Raw genomic sequence first — 17,342 nt, 5'->3', positions numbered from 1 at the left:
CTTATACAAATGCGTTGTTTCTGCAACTGGTGTCTCTGTTTCCAGTAGGTCTTCTAAATAAATAAATAAAATATTTATATACATCATGATGAAATCCACTTCTGCAATTTCATCATCTTATTTCATTACATACTATTTTGAATCTTTGGTACAGCAGCAATAACCAACAAGTAATCTAACTAACAATTCTATACAATTCAATACAATTCAATACAATGTGCATTAATTCCATTAACTGGGAAATATAAAATATGGAATTTGAATTAAATTCAATTCCAAAGATGAAATGTCTTTACAATTACAATTAAATTCCTATTCAAAACGTCCAAACAGTCTAATTCCAATTCAATTCCAACTCCATAACTTGAAGATTGTTTAAATTCTAATTAAATTCCATATCAATTCTCCACTTCATGACTGAAATAAAGCATTGGAATTGACCCTAACCCTGCTACCCCTATCACCTTGAAGCCTGAGGAGGTGAGGCATGGTGGTGCTGGAGGAGGCCTGGTGGTGCTGGAGGAGGCCTGATGGGGGTGCTGGAGCCCTGGTGATGCTGGAGGCCTACTGGTGCTGGAAGTGGCAGACACAGACCAGTCCAGCTATCCTGTTGGAGTAGGCCTGGTGCTGCTGGAGGAGACCTGGTGGTGCTAGAGGCCTGGTGGTGCTGGAGGGACTTAGTGGTGCTGTATGAGGCCTGACGGTGCTGGATGAGGCCTGGAGGAGACCTGGCGGTGATGGGGGAGGCCTCGTGGTGGAGCTGGCCTCATTATGAGCTGGGCTGTGTGCTTATCACTGTGGGCTGTATAGTGATACTGATAACCCACTGAGCAACTCGCCTGTGAGTTATCATGATGTGCAGTAGGAGGAGCCCCAGAGTAAATGTTTTTTTGGCCAAATTGATCCCTGATGTCTTCCCCCTGGCCAGGCAAGTGTATTGTGCAACGCCAGGCCCTGGTGTGTTAGCCTAGCTGCCCTGTGGTTCAGGCAGCACAGATGGCTGCATGGAGGAGGCAACTAGGCTGAGCTTACTTCCTCTGGGAGTGGGGAAAACCAAATACAGTGTCTTGCAAAAGTATTCATCCCCCTTAGGGTTTTTCCTATTTTGTTGGATTACAACCTGTAATTTAAATTTATTTTTATTTTTATTTCATGTAATGAACATACACAAAATAGTCTAAATTGTTGAAGTGAAAGGGAAAAAATAACATGCTTCAAAAAATTCTAAAAAATAAAAAACTGAAAAGTGGTGTGTACATATGTATTCAACCCCTTTGCTATGAAGCCCCAAAATAAGATCTGGTGCTACCAATTATCTTCAGAAGTGACAGAATTAGTTAAATAAAGTCCACCTGTGTGCAATCTAAGTGTCACATGATCTGTCACATAATCTCAGTATATATACACACCTGTTCTGAAAGTCCCCAGAGTCTGCAACAACACTAAGCAAGGGGCACCACCAAGCAAGCGGCACCATGGCAACCAAGGAGCTCTCTAAACAGGTCAGAGACAAAGTTGTGAAGTACAGATCAGGGTTGGGTTATAAAAAAATATCTGAAACTTTGAACATCCCACAGAGCACCATTAAATCCATTATAAAAAAAAATGGAAAGACAATAGTACCACAACAAACCTGCCAAGAGAGGGCCGCCCACCAAAACTCACAGACCATGCAAGGAGGGCATTAATCAGAGAGGCATCAAAGAGACCAAAGAGAACCCTGAAGGAGCTACAAAGCTCCATAGCAGAGATTGGAGTATCTGTCCATAGAACCACTTTAAGCCGTACACTCCACAGAGCTGGGCTTTACGGAAGAGTGGCCAGAAAAAAGCTATTGCTTAAAGAAAAAATTAAGCAAACACATTTGGTGTTTGCCAAAAGGCATGTGGGAGACTCCCCAAACATATGGAAGAAGGTTCTCTGGTCAGATGATACTAAAGTATAGCTTTTTGGCCATCAAGGAAAACGCTATGTCTGGCGCATACACAACACCTCTTATCACCCCGAGAACACCAGCAGCATCATGGCAGCATCATGCTGTGGGGATGTTTTTCCATCGGCAGGGACTGGGAAACTGGTCAAAATTGAAGGAATGATGGACGGCGCTAAATACAGGGAAATTCTTGAGAGAAACCTGATTCAGTCTTCCAGAGATTTGAGACTGGGACGGAGGTTCACCTTCCAGCAGGACAATGTCCCTAAGCATATTGCTAAAGCAACATTTGAGTGGTTTTTTGAGTGGTTTAAGACATTTACATGTCTTGGAATGGCCTAGTCAAAGGCCAGACCTCAATCCAATTGAGAATTTGTGGTATGACTTAAAGATTGCTGAACACCAGCGGAACCCATCCAACTTGAAGGAGCTGGAGCAGTTTTGCCTTGAAGAATGGGCAAAAATCCCTGTGGCAAGATGTGCCAAGCTTATAGAGTCATACCTCGAGACTTACAGCTGTAATTACTGCAAAAGGTGGCCCTAAAGTATTGACATTGGGAGGGGGGACAGATATTATATCAATTATTATCTACAGATGTTTTCTATTGCATTACAGATTCCACAGCTGTAGAGTAGCATCAATATACCTATCTTTATTTGAAAGACATGTTGGTGCATAGAGAATCAGTTGGCAAATTTCTATGAGATGAATATGGAATGGATGACAATGTCGTGTTCTGCTGCACTACAGGTATTTTAATTGACCTATTCTGATAGAAGAATGGATGTACAATGCGAACTGGATTCCAGTTAGTGTAAAGAAGAGTATGCATGTGCTGATGATGTCTGCTGTGATGGAGTGCTAAGCTTGCTGAGTTAACTTACCCTTAATTATACCCATCGTGCCCTTGTGTTACTGAGCCTACTACACGACAGACTAGAGTTTAGTTAATTGCTAAATCTTTCAGATTTCCAAGAAAGGCGGAATCTCGCTCAGAAACACATTTATTAGCTGAAGTTGAAATAATGTTATCATTATCATCATTGGGGCGCGCGACCTGAAACTCGCACTTTAATTTTAGACGCAATTGAACACAGTCTATTCCGTCTTAAATTTTATCGATTATTTACGTTTAAAAATACCTAAAGTTGGATTACGAAAGTTGTTTGAAATGTTTGGAGCAAGATTACAGGTAACTTATTAGATAAATGGTAGTCATGTCGGGCGAGTTGGAACCGATGTTTAACTGAATCAAACGCGCCAAATAAATTGACTTTTTGGAGATAACGACAAAATTAATCGAACAAAAGGACCATTTGTGATGTTTATAGAACATATTGGAGTGCCAACAAAAGAAGCTCTTCAAAAGGTAAGGCATGAATTATATCGTTATTTCTGAGTTTTGTGTTGCGCCTGGCGGGTTGAATTATGATTGTCATGTGTTTGTTTGATGGGGTGCTGTCCTGGCTTTTGCCGTAAAGCCTTTTTGAAATCTGACATGGTGGCTAGATTAACAAGAAGTTAAGCTGTATTTTGGTGTATTGCACTTGTGATTGTATGAAAGTTAAATATTTCTAATTTATTTTGAATTTCGCACTCTGCATTTTCACTGGATGTTGTCGAAACGTTCTGCTAGCGGAACGCCTAGCCGTGAAAGGTTAAGTTATTAAAGTACATTGCTCTGGCCCCCATTTTAAGACCATCACTTGTAAGGACATTGCCATGGATACTTGAACCCAAATACCCTTGTATACCCTTACCTCAGGATAAAAAAGAAATGGAATTTGACAGTCAAATCAGGAAAACCTGGTTCAGTATGCTTTCTACCAGACGCTGGGAGAGGAATTCACCTTTCAGGAGGACAATACCCTAGAACACATGGCCAAATCTACACTGGAGTGTCTTACCAAGAAGACAGTGAATGTTCCTGAGTGGGCGAGTTACAGTTTGGACTTAAATCTACTTGAAAATCTATGGCAAGACCTGAAAATGGCAGATCTCTCATTGGTTAGTCTGTCAGTGAGTGCTCAGAGGCAAAACTCTGAGCTATGTTAAAATTATATAAACAAACACTTTGGGGAAGGCAGGTTTTGCAGATGTAAAAGGCCGCTGTGCTTTTATCATTCTGACATTTCTAGATTTAGTCTTCATTTTTTAAGGCTGCCATGTACAAAAAGTACGTTTGTACTTGGCAGCGAGGCACAGAAAATTAGATTGTAGTGATGAATTGCTGTAGACTGTATGTAATGAGTGTTTTATTCCTCTTGCGCCCTCGAAGATGCATTCTCTAACCAGCAATAAACAAGCAAGACATACCCAATCAGTTCAGCCACTGTTGTGGCATGGTTTTTTGTTTTTTCTCGGGAGCTTGGGGAATATGAAGTAAGATTGGTTTAAGGTAGCTATGATGGCCACTTCGCTGTGCTGTTTGGTTTTTAATATTTACATACTCAAATATAGGAGAGGACATAATAAACACAAAGAGGCACAGGCACTTGCACAAACACACACACACACGCTGTTTGCACTGCTCACATCTCTCCAGTTCCCAACATTAAGCACCCGCCTATCTTATCTAGCTTGATTGATGGTGCAATTGTGTGTATGTTTTAAATACCTAGCTTTTCTCTGGTGTGATTTTTCACATCCGCACCCACATTTGGAGGGTGCGTCCCAAATGGCACTCTATTACCTATATGTAACAGTTTAGTTTCCGTCTGTCTCCTCGCCCCTACCTGGGCTTGAACCAGGGACCCTCTGCACACATTGACAACAGCCACCCTCAAAGCATCGTTACCCATCGCTCCACAAAAGCCGCGGCCCTTGCAGAGCAATGGGAACAACTACTTCAAGGTCTCAGAGCAAGTGACGTCACCGATTGAAATGCTATTAGCGCGCACCACTGCTAACTAGCTCGAAATTTCGCATCGTTTACACTCACCCCCCTTTTGACCTCCTCCTTTTCCACAGCAAGCAGTGATCCGGATCATTGCACCAATGTAACAGTTTAAACTTCCGTCCCTCTCCTCAAACCCCTACCTGTGCTCGAACCAGGGACCCTCTGCACACATCGACAACAGCCACCCTCGAAGCCTCGTGCAAGGGGAACAACTACTTCAAGGTCTCAGAGTGAGTGACGTCACGGATTGAAATGCTATTAGCGCTCCCTACTTTGACCAGGGCCCATACTCAGTGGGCACAGATGTAAAAACAATGTCTATTCCATGTTGGTTCAACGTTGGTTCCATGTTGGTTCAATCTATGCACTCTGGCTCTTACAGGAACTTACAGTAATGTGCAGCAATCCTTGAATATCTAATTCTTTGTCTTACTCAGTAATTAATAACAGCATAATATTCATAATATTCTGTGACAGTATAGTGTCCTTTCCAGGGGGTGTACCAGTACTACATCAAGCTACAGAAACAGGAAATAGGCTCCTGCTCTATTGGCCGTTTTGGCTTGGACAACGCTTACTTTACTTAATATTCTAAGAGTTTCATATGAGAGTTTGGTCCAGTACTCATGTATCAGTGGAGGCTGGTGAGGGGAGCTTTAGGAGGACGGACTTTGTGACACGGTGAGGTTGGACCCAGGTGCAGAGAAGGGAACAGACAAGGAATCAGTGGTTAAGGACAAACATAATACATTACTGAGAAACAGACATGGAAGGATCACAGTAACACTTGAAAAACAACAAACACTAAGTCTCAAACTCACTCAGGACACAAACGCACAGGGCACATAATTCAAGCTTCAGCAAAGGACAACAGAAAACACACATCTTTTAACAGGGAAGTCATTATGCGTAAATAGGACACTCCTGAGTGTTGTTACCTTCTTGACGCACCCATCCTGTTCGCGGGATCATTTTCATCAACATCCCCTGAATTGCAGCGTGCCAAATTCAAATTAAATTACTAAAAATATTGAATTTTCATTAAATCACAAGTGCAATATAGCAAAACACAGTTTAGCTTGTTTTTTAATTCACCTAGTATGTCTGATTTCAATACAGCTTTTAGGCGAAAGCATAACAAGCGTTTATGTAAGAACATCTCTCTCAGTAGACAAAATATTACAAACGCTAGCAGCCAAGTAGATTGGTCACGAAAGTCAGAAAAGCAATAAATTAAATCGTTTACCTTTGATCTTCGGATGTTTGCACTCCAGTTACACAATAAATGTTCCTTTTGTTCCATAAAGATTATTTTTATATCCAAAATACCTCCATTTGTTTAGCGCGTTATGTTCAGAAATCCACAGGCTCGAGCAGTCACGACATCGCAGACGAAAATTCCAAATAGTATCCGTAATGTGCACAGAAACATGTCAAAAGGTGTTTTATAATCAATCCTCAGGTTGTTTGAAAAATATATAATCGATAAGATATCAACCGGGACTGTAGCTTTTTCAATAGGAGAGGGAGAGACGATGGCTAACCCACTCTGTTGCACAAGCAAAACTCTGCGAACACCCAGCTATCCACTGACGCAATGTGATCTTTCTGTCAACCAGACACGTCGAGGGGGCAGAGGGGCAGGTGTGAGGGGAGAGAAGGGAGTGGTCCTCACCAGCTTGAGTCGAGAGACTGGCCCAGGGGGCCACTGCGCCACCTGGGAGGCCCGCGAGTCCACCTTTGAGGGAAGATCATGAGGGGACAGCCACACTCGTTGACCCGGTTGGTATGAGCCAAAGAGGCCTTCGTTGACAGTTTGCCTGGTGTTGGTTTCGGGCAGATGAGCGGAGTAAGAGTGATCGCACTCTGATCCAGGTGCGGCGACATCGTCGAATGAATGCCTCGGCTGATGGCACCCCCGCACGTCCGCCTCTTGATCGGGGGGGGAGAACTGACAATTGAACGGCGAGTTCGGCAGTGTGTTGGGAGCATACTCTGCCCAGGCGAGGAACTTGCTCCAGTTGTTGGCCTGGGTGGAGACAAAAGAGCGGAACTTCTCCAGCTCCTGGTTGGCCCGCTCCGTTTGCCCATTCGACTGTGGGTGGAACCCAGAGGAGAGACTCACCGACTCACAAAGACAGGTGGGACCAGGGCCGACTAGTTGGAGCATCCCAGCTGGTCGCTGTCGTGACGACTTGCTCACGTCCTCAATCATGTTGGGCCACCAGAATTTCTGCCTCAGGAACTCCAGTGGTCCGATTAACCCCTGGATTCTCAGTTAATTCAGAGGAGTGTCCCCATTGTAGTACTCGAGAGCGGGCCGATTGCGGAACATAAAGTCTGTTAGTGGGACACCCGCTGGGGTCAGGTTCTCTGGTCTGGGTTTGTCGTACCGTGGTCTCTATACTCCATAACACGGGAGCCAGAAAGCGGAAGCTGGGGATGATGGGCTCGGACTCCCTCTCCTCGTTAGAGACATCGTGTTGGCGGGCCAGGGCATCTGCGTTCTGATTCTTGGATCCAGGGCAATAGGCTAGAGTGAAGTTGAATCTGTTTAAAAAAAACAGATTCCACCTAGCCTGGCGAACGTTCAACCTCCTGGCTTCTTGAATGGAGACCAAGTTCTTATGGTCCATCCAGATCTTAAAAGAATGAGGTGCCCCCTCTAACCAGTGTTTCCACCCCTCAAGGGCCCACTTGACTGCCAAGAGCTCCCGGGTTGCCTACATCGTAGTTGCGATCCACTGGCGAAAACCGCTTGGAAAGAAAGGCACGTGTGCATTTTCTTGTCCCCCTCGTTCTGCTGTAAAAGGCCGCCCCTGCTCCGGTGTCCGAGGCGTCCATCTCTACCATGAAGGGACGAGTAGGATCAGGATGAACGAGGATGGATTCGGAGGTGAAACTCCCCTTGATCGCCATGAATGCCCTGTCAGCCTCGAGGGTCCAGCCAAAATGGGTCTGGGTCTTGAGGGTTAGGGTCGTGAGAAGAGCAGGTACCGCACCAAAGTTCCATATAAAACGTCTGTAAAAATTGGCAAACCCCAGGAACCGCTGGACTTGTTTGAGTGAAGCGGGATGGAGTTCAGTCAGTGACCACCCTAACCTTTACAGGGACCATTTGGATGCTGGAGGAAGAGATAATGTGGCCCAGGAAAGAGACTTGGAAAACATGGAACTCACACTTCTCAATCTTGAGGTATAGTTGACTCTGCAGCAGGCGTCTCAGGACTTGGCGGGCATGCAGGATATGTTCCGGAAGGGTCTTGGAGAAGATCAGGATGTCGTCTAGGCCTCCCGGAGCAGTATGATAGCCACCTGGGACAACAACAAACACTAAGTCTCGTAAACTCACTCAGGAGACAAACGCACATGGCACATAATTCAAGCTTCAGCAAAGGACAACAGAAAACACACCTCTTTTAACAGGGAAATCATAATGGGTAAATTGGACACATCTGAGTGTCGTTGTCACGAATCCCGCCGAAGATGGTGCCTCTTCCTGTTCGGGCAGCGCTCGGCGGTCGTCGTTATCGGCCTACTAGCTGCCACCGATCCCCTTTTCTGTTTCATTTAGTGTTGTCTGATTAGTTTCACCTGTGTCACCTGTGTTTGGGTTTTTGTTTTGGGCTATTTAAACCCGGTAGGCCCATGGGCTTTTGTGCGGGCTTGTTTTTCTGTTATTGGTGTGTGTATATTTTGTGGATTCTATTTTCCGAACAGTTTCGTTCTGTTTGTTTGGACTGGGTCTTTATGCGCCCTTGTGTGTGGCATTGACCGACACTCTGTTGTTTGGAAATAAATATCCACGTATCGAACGTATCGAACTACCCTGCTCATTAACAGTCGTTAATGTCTCTAGGACGGTCTCTGCCGCCCTCTTGAGGAGACGTTGGCTATGGAGACATATATCACGGAATCTCTGAGACAGGGGTACATTCCCTCCATGTCACCCGTCTCCTCGAGTTTCTTTTTTGTGAAAAAAGGAGGGAGGACTGTGTCCGTGCATTGATTATCGAGGTCTAAATTCGATCACAGTGGGATTTAGTTATCCACTACCTCTCATCGCTACGGCGGTGGAATCATTCCACGGAGTGTGTATTCGGGATGGAGACGAGTGGAAAACCACGTTTAGAACCATATCAGGCCACTATTAGTACCTCGTCATGCCGTATGGGTTAAAGAATGCTCCATCCGTCTTTCAATCCTTTGTAGATGAGATTCTCAGGGACCTGCACGGGCAGGGTGTGGTGGTGTACATTGATGACATCTTTGATCTATTCCGCCACACGCGCCGCGCATGTCTCCCTGGTGCGCAAGGTACTTGGGCGACTGCTGGAGCATGACCTGTACGTCAAGGCTGAGAAATGTGTGTTCTCCAAATGAGCCGTTTCCTTCCTGGGTTATCGCATTTCCACCTCGGGGGTAGTGATGGTGTGTGACCGCGTTAACACCGTGCGTAATTGGCCGACTCCGACCACGGTAAAGGAGGTGCAGCGGTTTTTAGGGTTTACCAATTACTACCGGAGGTTTATCCAGGGTTTTGGCCAAGTGGCAGCTCCTATTACCTCACTGCTGAAGGGGGGGCCGGTGCCTTTACGGTGGTCGGCCGAGGCGGACGGAGCTTTCAACCGGTTGAAGGCGCTGCTTACTGACGCGCCCGTGTTGGCGCATCTGGACCCCTTGTTAGCGTTCATAGTGGAGGTGGATGCGTCCGAGGCTGGGGTTGGAGCTGTGCTGTCACAGCGCTCGGGCACGCCACCGACGCTCCGCCCCTGCGCTTTCTTTTCGAAGAGGCTGGGTCCGGCAAAGCGGAACTATAATGTGGTGGACCGGGAGTTGTTAGCTATGGTAAAAGCCCTGAAGGTGTGGAGACACTGGCTTGAGGGGGCTAAGCACCCTTTCCTCATCTGGACTGACCACCGCAATCTCAAGTATATCCGGGCGGCGAGGAGACTGAATACTCGTCAAGCTAGGTGGGCCATGTTCTTTACCCGATTCAGATTTACGATCTCTTATAGACCAGGTTCCCTCAACACTAAGGCCGACGCGCTGTCCCATCTATATGACACTGAGGACCGGTCCATCGATCCTACTCCCATCCTTCCAGCTTCTAGGCTGGTGGCTCCGGTGGTATGGGAGGTGGACACGGACATCGAGCGGGCGTGGCGGTTGGAAACTGCGCTTCACAGTGTCCTACCGGTCTCAGGTACGTGCCGCTTGGTGTCCGTGATCAATTGATTCGGTGGGCTCACACACTACCCTTTTCAGGTCATCTGGGGATTGCGAGGACAGTGCGTGGTCTTAGGGGGAAATACTGGTGGCCCACCTTTGCCAAGGATGTGAGGCTCTATGTCTCCTCCTGTTCGGTGTGCGCCCAGAGTAAGGCTCCTAGGCACCTGCCTAGAGGGAAACTACAGCCCCTCCCGGTTCCACAACGGCCCTGGTCTCATCTGTCGGTGGACTTTCTTACTGACCTTCCCCCGTCTCAGGGGAACACTACCATTTGGTAGTTGTGGATTGGTTCTCTAAGTCCTGCCGTCTCCGCCCATTGCCTGGTCTCCCTACGGCCCTACAGACTGCGAAGAATCTATTTACCCACGTCTTCCGGCACTACGGGGTGCTGGAGGACATCGTATCTGATCGGGGTTCCCCAGTTCACGTCCCATGTTTGGAGGGCGTTTATGGAACGTCTGGGGGTCTCGGTCAGTCTGACCTCTGGTTATCACCAGTAATGGGCAGGTGGAGAGAGTGAACCAGGAAGTGGGTAGGTTTCTGCGGTCGTATTGTCTTTATGCGCGCTTGTGTGTGGCGTTGACCGACAATCTGTTGTTTGGAAATAAAAATCTACGTATCGAACTACCCTGCTCTCTGCGCCTGACTCCTCCACCCACTACTTCTAGAAGTCGTAACAGTCGTTAATGTCTCTAGGACGGTCTCTGCCGCCCTCTGGTGACAGGTGGAACCATGACAGGGCTCATTGTAATGGCTGGAATTGGATAAATGGAACGGTGTCAAACGTGATTTCCATATGTGTGATGTTTGATTCCATTTATTCCATTCCAGCAATTACAATGAGCCCGTGCTCCTATAGCTTCTCCCACCAGCCTCCTATCCACAGGCTGCTCAATAACATCAAATTTAAGGTCTCTCTCTGGTCTCTTTCTCCCTCTCTGGTTTCGCTCTCTTTTCCCTCTCTCACTCACTTTCTCTCCCTCTCACTCACTTTTCCACTCTATTTATCTCTCTCTCTCTGTATCTCTATCTATCTCTCACTCACTTTCTCATTTTCTCTCTCTCTCTCTCACTCACTTCCCCTCTCTCTCTTTCTCTCTCTCGCTCACTTTCTCTCTCTGTCTCTCCCTCTCACCACAACAAGGATGACGAGACACTATCCTGACAAATTGGAGACTGAGAGACAAATGACCACATTTCTGATCTACAGGCAATCTGAGGATTATATTTAATTGTTATATTTGATTTGAATAGTTTCAACCTTAAAGTTCCAGTGGTAGTGAGGCTCCTGGATGTTTGAAACCACAAGTTGGAGCCGCGGGTTGTCCTTCAGTTGATGTTGTAGTTGACAGAGTGTACTGATGTGTTTAGTGCACAGATGAGTCATTGATTGCTCATGCACTTTTTCTACCTGTATTTATTGTCCTTGTCTATGTTTTATTACGTGTTTCTATGTATGCACAGAGCTGCAACCAACATTTCCCCACAGCCATTATCTTATTTTATCTCAAAGTTGAGTCAAAAAATTATGTAAAGTGAGTGGTTGATGAGAAATACAGCTGATGCTTCCTCTAAGGGCAGACCTTCTAAGAGGTTGAGCCTCGGTCTTGCATCATAACTAATAACTCTTCTATTAAACCCACAAGAGGCCTTAATGTAAGCATAAACCTCCATATCTTTCCATCCCCAAGTCTACGTACCAAATGGCACTCTATTCCAAGTTACACGTTTTATTGTCACGTGCAGTAGTGCAGGGAAACACGTTTTCTTGCTTTGTCATCCTCTATAGTGCACTACTCAAAAGCAGTGCACTAAATGGAATAGGGTGCCATTTGAGACAAACCCCGATGTCATTTGATTAAGGCAGGGCAGGGTCTTTCCTCTAAGCTTCCCCCAAACAAACAGACAGCAGCCAGTTGTTGGTTCCTCTTAGGCAGGCTGGCAGGCAGACAGGCAGGCTGATTGGATTGATGATGATGCTGGTGCTAATGTGTGATAGACTGTGTTAATAATGCTTGGCTCTCTTTAGGGGGTTCCTAAGCTCTGTGTTGATGGATCTGTAAATCTGTCTGCCTGTTTGGATTGCAACACTTCAGTGCACAGCGTGCCACAGGGACCCTGATGCATAACCAACCTGTCACTTACTCCTCAACTATTGTTGTGTGTGTTTGTGTGTGTGCGTGTGTGTGTGTGTGCATGCACGTGTGTGTGCTCGCACTTTCACTGAGTCTGATTGCATATGTGGAGCGTGTGTGTTTACACAGGTCTGACTGGGTGGGTGGTATGTGTTGGAGTGTGTGTTGCTGTGAGACAATGGCTTATAGCAACATGTTGTTGGTTAAGTAAGTGTTGTGGGGGCATCCCGGGTGGCGCAGTGGTTAAGGGTGCTGTACTGCAGCGCCAGCTGTGCCATCAGAGTCCCCGGGTTCGTGCCCAGGCTCTGTCGTAACCGGCTGCGACCGGGAGGTCCGTGGGGCAACGCACAATTGGCCTAGCGTCGTCCGGGTTAGGGAGGGCTTGGTCGGTAGGGATGTCCTTGTCTCATCGCGCACCAGCGACTCCTGTGGCGGGCCGGGCACAGTGCGCGCTAGCCAAGGTGGCCAGGTGCATGGTGTTTCCCCCGACACATTGGTGTGGCTGGCTTCCGGGTTGGATGCGCACTGTGTTAAGAAGCAGTGCGGCTTGGTTGGGTTGTGTATCGGAAGACGCATGACATTCAACCTTCGTCTCTCCCCAGCCCTTACGGGAGTTGTAGCGATGAGACAAGATAGTAGCTACTACAACAATTGGATACCACGAAATTGGGGAGAAAAAGGGGTAAAATAAAAAAGTAAGTGTTGTGCAGGATAGTGTATAAATAGCTACATTACAGTGTGGGACCAGGGTTTTCTGTGTCTCGGTACTGTCCTGAGGTATTCTAACGTGCTGTTTCAACACTTCTTTTCCCATTTCATTCCAGCTGGGCATCTGGCAACGTGATTGGCACTAACTTACATGCCTGTGTGTGTGTGTCCAGCTGCAGAAATGGCGTGCCCATCAAGAAGAGGTTGCCAGATTGGAGGCAGCCATTGCTGGCAGGCAGCAGGAGGAAAAGGAGGACAGACTGAGGAGGGAGCAGGAGAGAGACTCGGCCATGAGGTCACTGCAGAAGGAAAAAGTAAAGACAGCCTTATCCTTATTACACCTGCCACGCTCCAGCATATTGCACTGCCCCCAGTCACATTATGTTTGAAATGAGTCTTTGCTCCTCAGATTCTATGGCAATATATAATAACATCTTAGTATCCAATATACTGTAGGCATGGCCCAAGTTCATTTGAGTGATTTAACTCCTCGTATATGTAACATAATATTACCGTATATGTTATTATAAGGTTGTCAGAAAAAAGTGTCATGATGATTTTCATTAGCTTGATTAATTGTGTATTCAGCTTAATGAGGTATATGTGTGTGTGTGTGTGTGTGTGTGTGTGTGTGTGTGTGTGTGTGTGTGTGTGTGTGTGTGTGTGTGTGTGTGTGTGTGTGTGTGTGTGTGTGTGTGTGTGTGTGTGTGTGTGTGGCTCCATGCGTGTATGTAGAAGTGTGTGGTCCCTGACCCTCATTGCCCCTTGGTATCACCCCAGGGTGTGTATTGGTGCCAGCCTTGTTTGATTGTGCCCCTCCTTTGTGGCCTGCTACAGTACCACAGGAAAGCTGGGAGAATCTCTGATTAATGATGCCATTTAGGCTGAAATGGATTACATATACTTGTACACAGTCATCTCTCAGACTATGAACTATCGTCTCATTCATTTGATTTACTCTTATCTGATTTCACACCGTCACGATCAATAGGACGCAATGACATCACACTAAAGTTTCCCTCGTGTTCACTCGCTTGCTCCAGGTATTACTGTAAACTTTTTGGTTTATTTTGTGAACGTTTGTTCCCTGTATGTCTTAGGTGAAGCAGTACTATGCAGAGAAACAGAGGAGGAGAGACGAGCTGGAGAGGAGAGATCAGCAGAGACTGACAGAGCTGAGGAGATTCATGGCAGAGCAAGCTAAGAGAGATAAGAAAAGGTAAGCATGCACCATGGGCAGCAGCTTAGCCTCAAGGAGAGAGCTCAAACACCTGGCTGACAGACAGTTCTTTGTTCGCCCCTATGGCTTATTTGGACAGTGCTCATAAAACACATTTATTTCGAATGGTGCGTCATTTATGGAGTCATTTATATGTTTTTCCATGACAAATTGAGGAATTAGTTTGAAATATCTAATTTTAGGAAACACTGGTATGATTCGATAAGTTGCCGTTTTCTTTTTAGTTTTCAGTCAAGCTCCCTTTCAAGTCCCTGGCATTTAAACAGTGCTAGGAGAACGAGAGAGAGACAGGGTTGAGATAGTCAGGCCAGGGTGAGGAGCTCTGAGGACATGAGATACTGTAGCTGCTGCTGAGACCGAGGAGCAGCTCTCTGGCAGTCCATAACGCTCTCCCAGCCTGCAGGGCTGAGGTGCCACCACAGATAGGTGTTGCCTGGGCTGAGGGCTGAAGTCCTTGCCCACTTCTCTCCCTCCCCTCTCTCTGTACCCTCCTGCCCTCAGGGTGCAGTTTCGTGAGGAGGCGCTGCTGCAGCGGAGGCAGGAGAGGGAGGCGCAGGCGCTCCAGCACCTAAAAGAGGAAGAGGAGAGAGACAGTCGTCTGGAGGCCCAGGTACGTCTCTTTATCAGTATTTATTCCCATTCACTTCCCTTATTGGATCTGACATTTAAAATGCCACGGAGGAGAACATCTGTGGCCGCTTTTGATCCCGCTGTTCCACGTTGGTTTTGAGGCTTCACTGCCACTTACTGGTGGGATAGGGAAATACAAGGAAATGACTAGGCTTTCATCAAATTGGTGTTTTTTTCCCAAGTGATTTCTCCATCCCCCACACGGTTAAGGTGGCAGTGGTGGCAGAGCCAGACCCAGAGAGGATGATGGGAGATACGGAGGCCTGGAGAGGCCGGATAATGCAGCAGAGCGGAGAGGAGGAGTTTCGGTTGCACCGTCCCCTATATCACCTCAACACGTACACAGACTCTCAGGTGAGTCTGGCCTGCCACTGTCCTTTACTTTCTGCTCTCAAGTCAACACACGTCAATCTGCCTTTTCCTCCACTGCGCCCTCTCCAGTAGCTCCCAAGGTTGTTAACGTGTGTCAGTCCAAGGAGGGTGGTGGGAGGATGGGCTCATTGTGGCTGGAATGGAATGAATGGAACGGGGTCAAACGTGGTTTATGTTTGATGCCGTTCCAGTGATTCCATTCCAGCCATTACAATGAGCCCGTCCTCCTATAGCTCCTCCCACCAACCTCCTTTTTGTGTCAATGTAATATTTTGTGTTTACTGCCTCACTCACTGACATACAAAACCCCAGAAAAATCCTTCACAATAATGTTTGACCTGGGTAAACAAACCTTACCCTCATGCAGACAGACCTTTAAACAGAATCCCCTCGAGGCCTGTGGGTGAAATTACATACAGTACATCTGTCTGGTACATTGTGTCACGACTCCACAGGAAAGCACACTGTTTTTTTACCTGCAGTCTATTGCATAATCAGGCCAGTGACGGTTAGATCATGTCCTCCAATTGAAAATGTGATCGATGACTAAATTACCTTGGTTTAACTGAGGAATGTTTGGAAACATATGAAAACATGTTTGACTAGAATTGCAAAATATCATAAAAATTTATGAACAAGGGTGTGACTGTATCATTCTTATCTATTTTTTTTTATGCCTTTTGGACCTTACAACAGCGTGTCCCAAATGGCACCGTATTCCCAATATAGTGCACTCCTTTTGACCAGATCCCTATTATCAATTCCTCTGTTGGTTTCCAGATTTTGTCTGATCCGAGAGTGAGGATTGAACTGGCCCTCCGGTCAGCAGGACTCCACGATACACTGTATGCGAAGGAGGTTCTCTCTGTAGTCCCGCCACCCAGACCACCTCGACGGGACACTGACTCCACAGGATTCAAGTCTTCCACAAAGAGTGTTTAGCCCTATTCAATCAAAATTGCTAACCAGGTGTCCCGAATAAGTCATAATGTAAATAACATTTTCCCTGGCCAGTGACAGAGCATGTTTTTATTGATGTGAAGTTGAATTGGAAACTGGCTGCAGGTACAGGTGATATAGATAAAAAAGCGATATTTGTCCACAGATTTGTCAGGGTGTCTTCTTTGAGCTACTTCTGTGATCGTCAATACAGACCATGTTGGCTCAACTTCTAACATATTCCTCGCAGTATTCCTCATACGCCTCCCTTTGCTATCTGTCAGTATCTGATACTTCATTTAACACAGAATGTCTTCGTTTCGTGCCACTGTGACGTTAGATAACAACTGCCTGTCATTATGAGAAACCTGTCATGTATGGTATTTAGCTGTATATACCTGTAGTTGCTCATTTGACTCTGTAACATACACTGAGTGTACAAACATTAGGAATACCTGCTCTTTGCATGACACAGGCTGACCAGGTGAATCGAGGTGAAAGCTATGATCCCTTATTGATGTCACTTGTTAAATCTACTTCAATCAGTGTAGATGAAGGGGAATAGACAGGTTAAAGAAGGATTTTTTAAGATAATTGAGACATGGATTGTGTATGTGTGCCATTCAGAGGGTAAATGGGCAAGACAAAAGCATTAAGTACCTTTGAACGGGGTATGGTAGTAGGTGCCAGGCGCACCGGTTTGTGTCAAGAATTGCAATGCTGCTGGGCTTTTCACACTCAACAGTTTCCCGTGTGTATCAAGAATGGTCCACCACCTAAAGCTCTCCCTCGCCCTCCATTTGACAAATCTGACCTTAATTCTATCCTCCTGATTTCTGGATACAAGCCAAAACTAAAGCAGGAAGCACCAGTGACTCGGCCAATAAAGAAGTGGTCAGATGATGCAGATGCTAAGCTACAGGACTGTTTTAATAGCACAGACTGGAATATGTTCTTGGATTCTTCCGATGGCATTGAGGAGTACACCACATCAGTCACTGGCTTCATCAATAAGTGCATCGATGACGTCACCCCCACAGTAACCGTACGTACATACCCCAACCAGAATCCATGGATTACAGGCAACATCCAAACTGAGCTAAATGGTGGAGCTACTTCTTTCAAGGAGCGGGATATAACCCAGACGTTTATAAGAAATCCCACTATGCCCTCAGACGAACCATCAAACAGTCAAAGTGTTAATACAGGACTAAGACTGAATCGTACTACACTGGCTCAGATGCTCGTCGGAT

The 17,342-nt window shown here is 46.3% G+C and overlaps 1 protein-coding gene across 1 annotated transcript in view; it reads left to right on the top strand.

The window, feature by feature from the left end:
* The window catches only part of LOC135547169 (coiled-coil domain-containing protein 148-like), a 50,339-nt gene extending 33,777 nt beyond the window's left edge, over positions 1 to 16,562 (top strand). The window contains exons 11-15 of the mRNA XM_064975898.1: positions 13,082 to 13,222; positions 14,009 to 14,127; positions 14,650 to 14,758; positions 14,989 to 15,132; positions 15,931 to 16,562. Of these exons, the coding sequence (XP_064831970.1) occupies positions 13,082 to 13,222; positions 14,009 to 14,127; positions 14,650 to 14,758; positions 14,989 to 15,132; positions 15,931 to 16,092 (675 nt within the window). The 3' untranslated portion in view covers positions 16,093 to 16,562. The remainder of the gene's footprint in view (positions 1 to 13,081; positions 13,223 to 14,008; positions 14,128 to 14,649; positions 14,759 to 14,988; positions 15,133 to 15,930) is intronic.
* The last annotated feature ends 780 nt before the right edge of the window (positions 16,563 to 17,342 follow it).

This window comes from Oncorhynchus masou, chromosome 10 (assembly GCF_036934945.1).
Source record: "Oncorhynchus masou masou isolate Uvic2021 chromosome 10, UVic_Omas_1.1, whole genome shotgun sequence".
Taxonomy (NCBI): domain Eukaryota; kingdom Metazoa; phylum Chordata; class Actinopteri; order Salmoniformes; family Salmonidae; genus Oncorhynchus; species Oncorhynchus masou.
This window is presented reverse-complemented; position numbering and strand designations above follow the sequence as displayed.